General features: G+C 39.5%; 1 protein-coding gene across 1 annotated transcript; it reads right to left on the minus strand.

Annotated features, from left to right (window-relative positions):
• Positions 1-1500: 1500 nt before the first annotated feature.
• On the minus strand, positions 1501-4179 carry LOC115762384 (paired box pox-neuro protein; the record flags this gene model as incomplete). The annotated part of the gene is made up of 3 exons (XM_030704563.1): positions 1501-2753; positions 3878-3957; positions 4032-4179. Coding segments are annotated over 3 exons (1356 nt in total), but the record flags the coding sequence as incomplete, so codon positions are not given.
• Positions 4180-15521: the final 11342 nt, after the last annotated feature.

Genomic DNA, 15521 nt, shown 5'->3' on the forward strand with positions numbered 1-15521 from the left:
GCGAATCCTCAACGCCTTTTAGCATTGTTTATGAAGTGCAATGCCCCTCCTGCTTCAATCCTTGCACGTGATAAAATTATGGCAACTTTTTTGCTTATGTCTAAATGTCTTTCTTTTTTCAGACTCAAGCAGCGAAGCATACGTTTCTTGCATATTTTACGCAATTTTCGTACATTTATACTTTTCTTTAAGGCCTATCCTCTTATTAGATTTCCTTCATCCGATTGTCTTTTCCGTACTTTCAAAACAATTGTTCTTATATGTTTCAAAAATCTTCTTGTAAGCTCTAAATTCGGAGAGTCTTTGCCTTTTAATGCAGCAACTAAAAGAAATGATCAACAAATTGAAATTTTCCTTTAAACTTAATGAAATGTAATATTCAGAGTTAGTCGGAAAACTACCTATCCTGGGAACGTTCACAACAGGCTCTTCTGTGGTTTCATATAATGAAAGCACTTCTCACCTCCGGCCTGGGTTGTCTGTCCCCCCGATAGCACCCCTGATCTTAGTTTTCTGCTTATAAATTCAGATCACAATGCAGCTACAGCAACGCACACTACAGTAGCTCATGACAATTTCAATGTCATTGTCGCCTTACTAAGGAAGCAAGTCTCGTACAGTGGGCCAAAATCAAACTCCATCATCAAAAAAATTCAGCCTTTTTCAATAATCTGAAACCTGCACAAAACATCAGATGAATTTGGTATGAAGCAAAGCGGTCACTGAAAAGTTATGAAAGTCGATTGTTACCAGTGTTCTGCATTTTGATAAGATTATCCATTATTTATCCATTATACAAAACCGTAAAAAAGAGGTACAAAAAAAATGAAAATTATCACCTAAATTTACTTTTGCCGCATGAGTTGACTGTCGGTTCACAGTGTGTTTGTCTCGCCGGTTGAGAGATGTGCGAAGAAGCGGCAGTTGCCACCGCGGGCGATCGATAGTTATGGTTGTGTCAGACATCTTGTAATTTTGTACTTTGCAACGAATTGTTGTTCTTGTTGTTGGCAACTTGTTGACACTTCATTGGTGCGCAAGTTAATTAAAGAGCGCCTGGACGACGTTGCAAAAGGACAGCCCAGGGACCACCAGGTAGCACATTGATAACTAACACAAGTACAACACACTTTATTGTGGAAATTATAATTTACGCAAGAATGTTTCAGTTTAAAATGCCCGACACGGAAATAACTCGTTCAAAGTAAACAAATACGCTTATAGAGATTATGGAGCAGCAGTAGCATTGCTTATTCCCAAGTAAAGTGTATAAGAACTAACATAAAAAAGTTATCAAACAGGCAGAGACGGGCGGACATGGCTATATGAAAGAAACTTTCCCTTATACTTACAGGTACTGGAAGAATTGAAAATAATAGACAATAAAATTACACGCCTAAAAAATGATTGTTTTAAAAAAATGGGTAGACACAAATAGTATTTTTTCACACTAAAATCGAATAGAATTTGTACAAGAAAACAAGTGGGTATTAATTACATTTACATAGTTCGATTGTATTTTATTTCGATTAAATAGTTATCACGAATGAGTAAACTAGCATAAACACATTAATTGTTTTAAACTGGGACTCTTACTAAACTAAAGTGAAAGCAAACATGTCGTCTTAATTAACTACCTCAACACTGCAATCTTCCTCGATATCAGCTTCTTTCAGTTGTGACCTTGTCAGTGCCGTATCTTCAGAGCTTAAGTTGCTGCTATTGCTTTCACTGGAACTGGAACTTGAACTTATGCATTCAAGATTATCACGCTTAGCCGTACATCCCTCCAAAGTCGCCTGTGATTCGCTACTGAGTCGCAAACGCTTCTCAGGCTTCTTTAATAACTCCTCAATGGAATACGGATTCCGTTTGCGACTATTATGGCTGTTGTTCAGCGTATCTGTCATAGTAGCTGTAGCTGCGCTTAACGACAGCGCCACCGGTGAGGATTTTCCCGAATCGCAATCACTCAACGGATCCCCCATGGCACAGGGTTTGGTTAGATCGATTGAGCTTTCTGATTTTGTGAAACCGCCACTAACTCCACAGCTGCTTGCCGCAACAGCAGCAACAGCCGCCATGCTGGCTGCACCATGTGGCATAAAGGCGCCACTATAAGGCAAAATCTGACCGCCCGTTGCTACTGCCTGTGCTGCTTGCATATGTGCCTGGGTATAATAGAGAAGCGACGGATTCCATAGCCAGTGCTTGTGAAGTGCCGAATAACTTAAATCCAATCCACCCAACTGGCTGGACACGGCGCTGGCCATTCCATGACTATGACTGTTTCCATGATTCGAAGGCAGCTTCGGCGCAGGTTTGAGAGGAAGCCCATCGCTCAGCAATGCCGGCGACTGCAACGCCTTGGCAAAGCGTGAGGGCAAGCTTGATACTGTCGTTGTGGGCGGCGTGGCAGAGGCGGGTGTAACTCGTGAAGCTACGGCTGCTGCATTGCTGGCGCCTGCGTACAACTGCGTAGGCGTGGCATAACCACTTTGAGTACCATTGGCAGAAATTTGGTGAGCCGCTGCCACTGCAGCAGCCGCAGCATTTTGTTGACTGGATGTCATTTCGTCTGTCCAAAGACCACTATTACGCAATATACGATTAATAGAGCTGATCGACGGAACTGAGCTAGGGTCACAGACACGCTGCTGCTGCAACTGCTCACGTATTTCCCAAGCGAACATGCCACTGTTCTCTTCCTTTAAGCGTATAATCTTTTTTACCACCGTAGGTGTAGCCACTTGCTGTTAATGAAATTTAAAGCAGAGAGTTTCTGGGTTAGAGACTGGGAAGTGCTTGACATGTCCTGACCATTAAATGCCGTGAAATTCTATTGTATAATGCAATGCACCTGCAAACAATTTCCAGATCGCCCATAAGTATAAGGCGTTAGTACCAGCCGAACACCTCGCGCTTTTGCTGTTATTTTAATAGATATATATCAACTTGCTTTTTTTTTTTTAGCTATATCTTTACTTGCATATTTGCTGATTCAAAAGCTGCCCAACGGAGTCGCCGCACTTAACGTTCACGTGTGACGTGGCAATTCATTAAAAATTCATAAATACTTGAATATTTCATAGGCGCCCCTAAAAGAGCCCACATTTACATCAGAGATCTTATCGAATCGTACACACGAAGGCGCTTTGTATGACTGCTCAACTAACCCCTGCTTTGTTCTCGACTATTGTTACGCCCTCTCCTCCCTCTTTCTCCAAGTATAAGCCCACGTCACATCCCCTGGGTGACACTTCTTTATTGACATGGTGTAGGTGTTAAATGCACGTTTTGTTAGGGCAAATGAAGGCAGTTATTGAATCGCTATATCACGCGCATATTCTATGTGAAGTACACTTTACTTAGAGGTTAATTGCGAGTTATATTTGAATCTAGTGCCATCGGAATACAGTACGACGCAGCTGAACATTTATTTTACCTGGAGCCCATGCTGATATGTACCTGTCCTAGCTTCCTTCACTGTGCTTTGTAATTCTGTCCACGACTTTTTATCACAGCGTTAACTGCTGCTGGCGCGGTAGCCCACAGTAGCTTTACGTCGCTGATTGAGCGTGTGAAATTAGGCAACTGACTAAAGGCAGGTAATGTACCGACGGTGACAAAAGCGTGTTATCCGCTTATCAATGCTAGCAAATGAGATTGATTTGCTGCGCTCTGCCCACATCGAACTCTCCCCAAACAGCCTACAAAAGCTGCCATCCAAAGAACATGTAAACTAGCTGCTTTATCTTTGATACTTTATGGATTTACTGCTGTGCGTTTGATTTTTATACATATAATCGTTTGTTATTTCACGGCGCACATATGCCCATATCCCACGAAGCCCACTTCCAATCCCATATCTACTTACCTTCGTTTTGCTACCACCAATAGATCCCGGTCGAATGGAACCTGTCTCATAAAAGCGCGTCAAAATTTTGGAAACGCAGCCTATCAAGTATAATAAAGCAGAAAATCAGTTTAGTTTATTTTATATAAAATCTACTCCTTGACTGCACACTTACCATGGGAGACTAATAGTTGTCTGGATATGTCACAGGGCCTTACACCACACAGCGCCAAATCTACGATTCGTCGACGCACACAGTCTGGCAAAGGGCGTCCGTTAACAAACACCCCGCCCAACTGATTGACACCCGCCTGGCCTGCAAACAATTAAAACGAAAAAAAAAGGTTTATTATAAACAAATAAATATATATTATTTTAATACAAAATACTTTCTACTGCTTTTTTCATATAGGACATTTATGCGTGAATCTCAAGCGCAGAGCTTCAGCATCCCAAAGTAAACATTAAAAATATAACATATTAAAATAGTATTACTAATAATCTTTTATAAAAATTTTCTTAACAATCAAATCGAAGAGTAATCAGCTTGGTATTTCGGTTTTAAGCTGAAAAATATGCATTGAAAGACTTCGATCAATTCACATTTGTAAAATAAATTATTTTCCTTTTCCTTGGTATATGCTATGCTTATGAGCTTGCAGATAAATGTTGTAAAAAACGAGTATAAACAATGAAATCATGCTGCTTCGCTCTAAACGAAATTAGTACTCAAACATATGTGTAATTGCAATTACCGTCCAGTCAGTGCGTCTTTTCTGTTTTAGTATCACACTTTTTACCTCATGCTATTGCCAACTCCTCGGGGCGGTATTTTCGAGTTTAATGGAGTGCGAATTTTATGTTTGCTGTCTCTTATATGAAACACAAAAGAGTTTTGCTCAAAGGGCTGCGACTACCTCTTAGGTTCATGATTATCACATTCAAATAAGTATTTTCAATTTTACTTTTGGCTTATATTTTGTTGTGATGGCATTGAACGCTTTCATTGAGGCAGTTACTGCTCATTAGTTAACCAAAAGAGGTCCGAAACTCACCTGTATGTGGCATGGTAGAAACCCGTGTTAAACTCCAATTGCCAACTATTTGAAGTGAGTAGCGTCGCCTGCGTCAGCTTTGTGATAATGTTTATGGGTTTGGCTTAAAGTTTTGCTTAATCGTGGAATTCTAATCAAAGTTTAGGCAAGAATCCCATTAAACCACGCGTCGAGATATTGCTCTCTGCTGCCGAAGGCGCTGCAGTTGATGGATGTTGCTGTTGAGATGGTGCAAGCGATCTCCTGGCAGAGCTAGTAGCTGGGCAGATGGGTTTTTTACGGCTTCTCCGAAGTCTCCGCACACGCTTGTCAGTCGGGAATCAGATCGGTGAAAACTAGTAAGGAAAATACATAAAACTTAATTATTTCATAAAACTTGCAAGGCAGCCACAAAAGACAATACATATGTGGTTATACTCCTAGTTATAAAATATTCGGCGTTTCGGGGGATTTAATGTTTAGTGGTTTATGTGCTGTGCCCAAATGCAGCGTGCTTGTATTTTTGTTGTATTTCAAATTAGCTGCTTATCAAGCACATTCTTGGCGCAGCGTGAACTGGCCTATTATCAGCGCTCTGGGACTACTTAAACCACATTGCATGTTTAGCTTACTGAGGCAGACGTTGAAAATATGCAAATGCTCAAACTGGGCAACAATTAAAATAAATTTTGGCCAATTGCTCATTTGGTTAAAAACATACTGAAAATATGCAAATGCAAAGCTCGGCTACAGAAGGTCACCCCTACTTCGGTTTCCGTTTCCTGTCATTAGAATGAATGGGCAGCCAGTTTAACAGTGTACTCCCTGGTTAACCTGTCGCCAGCTTGTCAGAGGCATGAAAATGCGCGCCGAAGAACCGTATAAATCATAATATGTAACTACCCCTTAGCTCCAAAGCCTTTGCACTTGGTCATGGCCATGTTATTATGGAATTCACATTAGATTTAATTGCCTATAGACCTAAGGATTTGACTTTTCGGTTGCTTTTCAGCTCGTAAAATTCCGAATCGCGCGTGTGGACAGCAGCGCTGTTTTTCAAATGCACAAAATTAAGTTGTTTTTTGTTTTCTTGTTACTTTGTTTTAGTTTAGTTTTGGAGGTACTCGACTCGTGGCAGCCGTTAAGGTCATTAAGTGCCACAGGCTTATCCACATTAGGTAGCGATAAGCATTTTTATTTGCAAGCTAAACTCTTTTAAAAAAAAGAAAGGGTTACTTTTTACTAGTGTGTTTTGGCGTGTTTCACTTTATTTTTCTTCCTTAAAGCAGTTGGAACTACAGAAAATCGTTTTTTTAATAAATTTTGTGCTAATAAATCCAATGACATCGTTTATGAAATAAAAAAGTCTGTGCTTTAAGTTGCAATGTGGTTTTTTAAAAGTCTGATATGGCCAATTCAACGGCTTTCAAAAGTCATTGGTAACATTCTTGAAATTTGTTGTGCAAAAGAGCTAAATAATATGAATAACGATACACTACTAGGGTGGGGCATATGCGATCTTACAATCTTTGTTAGTATTTCGAGTAGATCAAGAAAATTATACGATTGCAGAAAATATAAAATAGATAACTAATCATTCGGCTCATTTAAATACTGATACACTTGTCAAGCGTAGCAAACATAAAAATTAAAAGAAAAGAGTCAAACATACAATAATTTAAATGGGTACGATAGCCTAAAGTGGAACCGACAGGTTCGTCGAGCTTCTGTTCAAGCAAAGAAACCCCACGGCGTTTAATCTAAACGTAGCTAATTAAAATAAAAAATTATATAAAACATATGCTTTACCATTTGAATGTATATAGGCGTATACCTTCTGAGTGCTGCGAGGTACAAAATGATAGACTAAGAATGAACATTAGTGTAAAACAGTGGTCACCGTTTTCTTCTTTGCAACTTAATATGAAAACCAGCCAGAAACAACAACAAGATCAATATCGTTTTGGGTCTGATGACCACGCTTATATACGTTAAATAAGTTGTTAAGCGGCTTGTTTGGGTAGAAAGCTTTCAAAATCAATGGGTCATAATGGAAGACGGCATGCTATAGAATTAATTAACATACGATTTTTGAATTTTGTCGTTTGTTTCGTGGGAAAAAGTAGTAGCTACATTTATGAGTTATCAGAGGCCGGCGGAAACACAATTTCAATACGACTTTTCGCGAGCTTTGCGATGCAAATTTGTTGATCTCATAAAATTAAAGCAACATCCGTTGTTTATTTGTATATTAACTTTAAATGAATAAAAGATAAGTGAATAAATGTAATCCCATTACATTGACTCACATTTGGATAATAACGGTTACCTTAAGGCATTAATTGCTGTGTTCAACAAAATACAATAATACAATTTATAAAAATATCTATCTAATGTCTTGCGCCAAAAGAAATTTGTAATTTCTTGAAGTAATTATGTACACAATTTAAATATATAAGATTTGCTGAGTTAAAGAGTTGACAACATATTAGTATCACGCCTAGTCATGATTACGGGTTTGCTTCACTAAAAAACAAAAACGTATTCGCCCTTACTTAAAGTACTCGAATTACCATTGTCTCTCTGATAAAAGTTGCTAAGATAGAGTAGCAGGATAACAGATTTCGCAATTAATAAAATATATATTAAAAAAAAAAAGAAAAAAAAACTCAAATTACCATCGATCTGTAAGCCGCTCTTACGACCTAGATACTTAATCTAGGCAAAATCACTTTTCTACCCAATTTTACTGAAAGTTAGTATATTAAGCTAAAGAACTGTCCATTATATATTTATTTCTCTTGATACTTATAGACTAGATCTATTTACAACATTTTTTCACATTTTACCTTAGCTACTTGTCTTTTTAATATCGTCAACTTTGATTACAATTCACTAGCACAAACTTTTAACTGTAAGCACAACACACGAATTTTTATTCAGCAATTTATTACGTGGGGCGTTAGTTTTCCGAAAAACTACGAATGGACTCGAGACGGCTTAAGCTTACCGATCGCGACACCGCTCACCTAGTCACACGACCGTCAAAATTTCAACTAATGCCTGCGATTCGCGCTGCCAACGCACAAAGCATCAATGATCTGCTTTGCTGTTCCCGTGTCCGGTTCCCTGCCGTGTTACATCCAGCAAACTGTGGACTACTACCGCCACCCGAAAAAATACGCACTCTGGCAAACGTTCACGGCCCTCTCAACGGCCACAAGGCAGACGAAACGTTTTTCTGGTGTAACCGGTTTCACGGAAACAGCAACAAACAACCGTTTGCAATAGCAAAAACAACAACAGCTGCTGCGACAGCCCCGGTTAAGCGGCTCACGACCAATCAACGTTCGCTTGATAATGCGCATGTGTTGTGCTAGCATAACGCGTCCTCTCATTGGTCAAAACCATGTCTGTACATTTGATGCCCTTAAAGGTATTAAACAACCGCACCGTGGAACTACATACATCCTGCACTGCCGTAACGGATATAGTGGAGTTAAAAAATTAATTTAAATGCAAAGGATCGGATCATACATCTATTGAAAAAAAAAAGTTTCGGATGTTTATATTTTTAGTGCTAAATGTTAGTACGTATCACATAATCATTAAAGAGACAGTAAAATATAACTCGAGCAGCTATAAGCCTATAAGCACACGATATCACAAGCTGGCAAGTTTGGATAAAACGCAATTAATATTCAGAAAATATGAACCCAGCCTAAGAGCTTAGAAACCTACTAAGTCAGATAGTATTTAATTATGAATTTTTGCCATCGTACAACTACATATGTTGAAGCGTTGCGGCAGCCGTATCCGTAGCCGTTGCCGTCGCAGTCGCGTTCCGGCCAATCGGCAGCGTCAACGTAGCACGCGAACGCTTCTTCATGCCCACCACAATGTGGCAGTACCATAGCCAGTAATGTATATATATGGAAGTGGGTGTGTATGGCGTAGCCGTTGCCGTGAGCGAAACAACGACGGCTGCAGTCGTGCTTCGGTCCTACCCACAGCGTGGCTACCTCTCGCTCTACTGAAGCTTCTGGAGTGGGCTAATGGGTTTTGGGTGGCGGAATTAAGAAACGCTTTGGTGGCGTAAGCGTTAATTGAATATGACAATTGTCGGTTGGCATTTCAATTGAAATTAAATTTTAAATGGACAAGGCTGGTAACGAAAGATAAAACTGTCATATTGGCTATAAAAGCACTGTTGCCTACACACGGAAAACTGCTGATTTTGAAATGTTAAATATAATTGAGACCAGAGTCTTTATGTCATATACGAAAAATCAATGAATTATAAAGCAGTACTATTCCCAAATGTCCTTCAGTTGAAGAAGTGCAGTACCTTTAACTGCGTGTCAAATGCAAATCTACTTGGTGCGACAAAGACCTATATATTAAACAAGCAATGTTCTTAGAACTAATATCGGTAAAAATATATATTTATGAAGTGAGACTGCTCTGAGAAAAACACCCGTCACCGAAACTTCTGCAAGGTTGAGATAAAACTGTCAAAAGGGCACAAGCCCAAGTTGGGTGTCCCACACAATGCCGCTTGCAACTGGTACTGGTACTTACATATCCAGTACTACCAGCTCACAGCTGCCCCGTATTTTCTCATTCAACCAAGCGCGGAGTAATAAGATCAACTGAGTCAGCCAGGCGTATGGAAGCGACGCCCAACGAGTCCGTAGTCACCAGCCCACCCAGCACCCACTTAGCTTGTTCTGCTGTCTGTTCAGCACACAAACAACGCGATTATGTGACCATGAGCTTTTCAAGTGGTTGCAATTACCCAAACCCAGCCCAAAACACGCCCCAAATTAAGGTCGGGACTCAAATCTGTGTGGGAAGTTCAGTGTTTAATCCATTCAAAGCACAAAAAATGAGCAACCAGAAGTCAACTAAGCGCAGGGCGCCTTGCAAAAAGGGCGTCAAAGCGGCTTAACTTCTTCCAATTGAATTGGTTTTGTACGCAATGCTTATCGCGATACATATCTTTGACATTACATTCGCTTATATTGTAATAGAAATTAAAGCCACTGTCTTGCCTAAAGGATTCCGTATACGTAAAAGTAAATATATTTCCGATCAGTAAAAAAATTCAATTAAATCCGTCTCTAAAATTATCAGACTCAGAGCTACACTGCCCCTTCATAAAGAGATAAAACTATAAGGTTTGCTTGAATTGCTTCAACCAATAAAGTATATTTAAAAATATACATATTTCATTCAAAAGATATAGAAAAGCGTGAAACATACCCTTAATGAATTTTCACAAATATCTTTGAAAACGAGTTTGAGAGCGATAAAACGTCAAACACAAAAGTATCACACAACCGTTTTATTCGCTTTTTTCACACCGTACTATCTCGAACTGCACGTCTGAGTTTATATTTTAAATAGACTTTTGAAAATGAATTCCATCGAAAAAATAGCTAAATGTTGATATCAACGTGTTCCTCCGCCTAGTCCAATCATGTGACCCTTGAAGCCGAGAAATAAACTTTCGTTCATACAAGAAATTCATATCAAAGAATGTTACAAAGATCTTTAAAACTTAATTAATTAAAGCCAATCGAATGGTAAACAAAAAGTTTCACTCAAACGTTTCTTGCGATTTGAGAATTTCCCAAAGGCCGTCATAGCATGCCCCACCATCTCATCTCAGTTCGTGCGGTTTGGACGTTGATCACCAATCAGTCGGTTAGTCTTACAGTCAGTCAGGACAACTTCCTTAATAGATATGTTTCTTTGCATTTTAGCAACTACAGATATATTCTAGATTGCGTGCTTATCGCTTATTGCTCATCATTAAAACCTTAGAATGAAAGCAAAGTACTGCAACCCAACGTTTAATTACATTTCACATTTCTATTTTCATTTAAGAACTTTATTCAAGAATGCTCTATTTTTTATTTGTATTTGATATATACAAAGTTATTCTGACCGCTATCATTTTAATGTATTTTTTATTATATTATCTTTCATATTCAGACTCAGTGCCTTCAGGGCTCCACCCATTAAAATTATTTTGGAAATTTTCGAACGAATATAAAGAAATGTAGTCTACCAAAATGACTCCAAGGCAGATTTCATGGTCATTAAAAAGAAACTGTGCGCTACTCTCGCTACTGTTAGTGGTTAGCTGCGCTACAGGGTCAGCTACTATGCAAGAATTTGCAAATTGGTCACTGTGTGAGCCGCAAAAAGTTTGCATTTGTTGCGTGGGTGCCTTAAAGCGGTCGACCAAATTAGTTGACTAGTCAGCTTTACATTTTTTGCGACCGTCACATAAAGAGCAGGCAGACACTACACAATTTTAAATTGCAGGGGCGGTCTAATTGAGGGTTCCGTTTCGGGTTTGTGCTGGAGGTTGCAATCAGCAGATGCACACACAGCGTTTCGGTCGAAACAAAGCCGGGACGCAGACGACGACGATTATGTGCGGGCCAAATTGGCGCAGGTTACGCATGTGCCTGAAATCATGAACATGAGGTTGCCGTTCCCTCGTAGTTGTAGTTTACACGCGACGTTCTTTTGATGGATGCAGCGCATGCTGGCAAACAAGTTGCAGCAGGCTCTTCTCTGCACCTTGCGCCAGAGACTAAGACACGCGCCCTTACAGCAACAACACTTTAGCAAAAGAGGCAAGGGGAAGGAAGCACAAACAGACAAGCATTTGAACAATTAGGTAATCCAGAATACTATAGCCGACAAACGATAAGATAAAGTTGCAGGACCTACAACCTATGTTATGTGTTAGGAGCTGCGCACTTACCAAAAATTATATTTTTGTGATGTCCGCCTACACGCGATTTTCAACTGCAATAAAAACTCAAAAATAGGCTGCCCATATCCATCGCATTGTCTCTATTTCTATCTACTCCAAATAGCCAATTAATAAAAACGTAATTTCCACAGAGTTTTGCAGGCGACACCTGCTCGGGTAGGAAGGATGGGTCAGCAAATCTAGATAAGAAAATGAACAATTACAAAGGACTTTGACAGCACGTCGGCAAAATTGTAACATTCTCTCACATAAAAGGACGAAACAGAACGCACCAATAAGCACATAAAATGGCCGCCCCAGCCAAGGGTGAGCGGCTGCTTGTTTAGACAAACTTTGCGTGTGTAAAAGGGCACTTGCGATAAATTAAATGTCTGACATAATTATGTCTTAATTGAAAACTTGGATAGAGCAACTTGCTGAATGACAAAACCATATTTTTGGGTAACGCTATAAAACGAACCTTAATAAAATATTAAACAACAAAAATATAAATATCATTCACGATAATAACAATGCAATATCAAACCTATATATATATGTATATATATCAAGTATCTCTCATTTTATGCCTATCGCCACCTCCCCGCTACCACCTCCTAGCTAACCCAACTTGTATTGCCCACCAATTTAAGCTACAATTTTAATGAAATTAACTTTTTGAAAATATACAAGTATTCTATGGTACAATATTATCTTATTGTAGAACATTTTATAAAGATCAGTTTTTGTTTTGTGTTTCGGTGTTTCGACGTCGCACGTGTTTGCACATTCGAAGAGTTTCTGTATACATGTACATACAAATATTCATGCGCGTCTGCTTCGACTTCGGAAGTATTGTTTTCACTGCTGTTATTTTAATTAGTTTTTTTCTCAACTAAATTCAATTATAGGTGTGGCTGTTGAGTAGAGCCAGTGGCGTGAGGCGCGGTATGTCGCGAGTTCGGGGCTCGGGCTCGACTACCGAGGAAACTTTTTTTGTTGGCTGATGTCAAAGGAATTTTTTTTTTTTAATTTATCTTGATTACTACAAACGAGCGCGCAGCGCGTGCTGCATTTGGTGTTCGGATAATAGGGTTCAGGGTATCCCATAGTCGAGAACTCTCGACTAGAACCTCTTACTTTTTTTTTTTTTAATTTATCTTTATTAATTCAAACGACCGTGTTGAGCGAACTGCATTTGATGTTGGAATAAGAGGGTTCAGGGTATTCCCTAGTCGGGAGCTCCCGGCTAGAACCTCTTACTTGTTTATATTTTCAAACACGAAAACTAACAATAAACGTAATAAAAAATAAAAAAACGACGCAAAGCTTCAATACAGCGCACCATATAAAATTCTTCAAGGAGGTACCAAACGCCACTACTTCCTGCTACTAGTAGCTGCTGCTGATGGTTTTCGATCTTGCGCTGCCGTAATTGAATTTTAAAGGCTCGAACGCCTCTTTAAGTCGTTTAGTGCATCATAGAAACGAATCTAATTTTACGCTTACCTATGACAAGGCGGCCAGAAAACTTCGTCCCCCCATCAAAGTGTTAAAATAATCGTAAAAGTTTGCCCTTTTGGTACAGCATCGTAAAAGTCAAACAGCGTTTGCGCTTGTATCTTTTGCTAAACGCAATATTTTAACGAGCCGCGCCTTTTCAAAATGCGAAACCGAGTGAACCAATCTTCCTTTGGCTGGGCATCAGTTCATTAGCCTGTCTTTGGCGGCAAAAAGAAACAGAGTCGAATGCAGTAGCTCGACTAATTGAAAAATTAAAGTTGAACGACGACTTTAACATATCTGAACTGGCCATTGAGGCTTAAGGCAAACATACCCCTTTATGTCCAACTATTTATTCAAGTTTAAGCATTCCGTACTCCTTATGCTGAAATTTGGGAGATTGCCTTTCTAGGTGTTATTTTATGACTTTTTGCAACGACATATTTAGTATTTTGTCTGGAAAGCATTTGTTATTTTTGGGGATCCGCAAAGGAGAAACGCCAACTCTTCGCAATATCTTAAAATCTTTGCCGGCCTAAATCCGGCTTAATATGTATATGCACATAAGGCCGGCCTTCACTTAACGCTATCGACTCAGTGCTTGAGGAATTCACTCCTCCGTTTGTATTGAACTAATGTGCCAGTCTGCACACCTTTGCAGACACGTTAAAAATGTGAAGAAAACGGCTTCGTCGGGAATCCAAAATAATCGCATCAAGCTAAACAGAGGTTTGCTGGCAGCTGTATATTGTTACAGCCGAAAATCACTTCTGGTTTTTGTCGAGATCAATAAAAAGGTGGATCACTTGTTTACAATCTGGACACACGCGTTCATCGTGCGCAGCTGCTTCGCTCTCGTAATTTGCAGCTACACTTCCCCTACGGCTGGATGCCCTGCTTCTGCACTAACTCCTTCGGGTCAGAAGATCTGGTTGTTCTACAGGACTGATGTTGATAAGCCATCAGTTGCCCGTTTGTGAGGTGTGCAATCAGCCTGGACGATCTGTTAAATTTGACGAACTTATTTTGGAAGTGAGACCTTTACAGTGTGTACCCTGGGTAAGAACGCAATTTATTTGACTTTAGATTACAACTATAAAAAAAACAAGATCAACGTTTAACTTGAGAGGATTTAAGAATATCAATCCGAAATGTATTTAGATCCTTGAAAATGTGTATCCTCTCCATGTCAATCTTAAGCTGCAAGCAATAAATTACTTGATTAAATAACTAACAGCTTTTGTGAATATACAAAACTATTTACAACGTTTTGAAATTTTCTAAATTTATTGCCTTATAAACATAATCAAAATCACATCAAAACAAAAGCCAAAACAAGAACACGCACGCGACATGCTGCGGTGATGATGACGGCAGAATAGGAGGAAAACAATAGATCGAGTGGACCGCAGTCAACTAGCTTCACAACCCCTAGAATCGCTTGCCATTTTTGGTCCGTCCTTGCTCCGTGGTTTACGCTTGGCTGAATTCAGAAGGTGTCAGTATAGGTACAGATTGATATTATTAGAATGCGCATATGCTGCGGTGACATCCCTAAATGCATGCGGTTGTGAATTCTGATTTCATTGTTATTGTTTGCAACGTTACGTCTCATTAAATCGAGTCCTATTGTTGACATAAGCGCTGACATTTCAATGATGTGGTGTAATTGATGCGCCGAAGTTAAAAATTCGCGACAGGTGTCAGCTTTGCCAAGCTGACAGATTATGATTATAAAGTAGTAGTGTAAGACCCATTGGTAGTTATATGTGGCATCCAGAAGCAGAAGCGGAAACTTTAATGTTCGCACATTTGCAGCTCATCAGTTTCACTTATCCTCCCAGTATATAAAGTTCATTCAACTTGTTTGGTCCATGCTTAGCGCCATGTTGTTGCCTTAATCACGATCAATTTGTTTTGGCCCAAGCTTTACAGCTTAAACGCTTGTCGCCCAAGCATTATGAAACTTTTGCTACTGCTGGACCCGCTGACCACCACATTATTAAGCCATAAAATTGAAAACTTAATATAATTACATAAACGTTGGCCTCAACGCCCCAAGCGTTTGTTCGAAGCCAAAATAACAGCCGATTTTCGGGTACATTGTGGTACTTTGCTCGGTACATATAATGACCAGAGCAAATTTTAACAGTCCTCAGCACGGCGGACAGCCAACGAGCCTGGTAACTGCCCATGGCGCAAAATGGACATAATAAGAGACTCACACACGGGTCCGGACATGCTGCAGCAGGTTCATATTACTGTCATCGCGATCAACATTAGGTTTTGCTTTATTATTACGAAAATGTTGCATGCAAGTTAATTGTTGATACTTACATATAAGAGATATTGC

The sequence above is a fragment of the Drosophila novamexicana genome, unplaced genomic scaffold (assembly GCF_003285875.2).
Source record: "Drosophila novamexicana strain 15010-1031.04,08,12 unplaced genomic scaffold, DnovRS2.1 tig00000564-arrow-pilon, whole genome shotgun sequence".
In the NCBI taxonomy this organism is placed as follows: Eukaryota; Metazoa; Arthropoda; class Insecta; order Diptera; family Drosophilidae; genus Drosophila; species Drosophila novamexicana.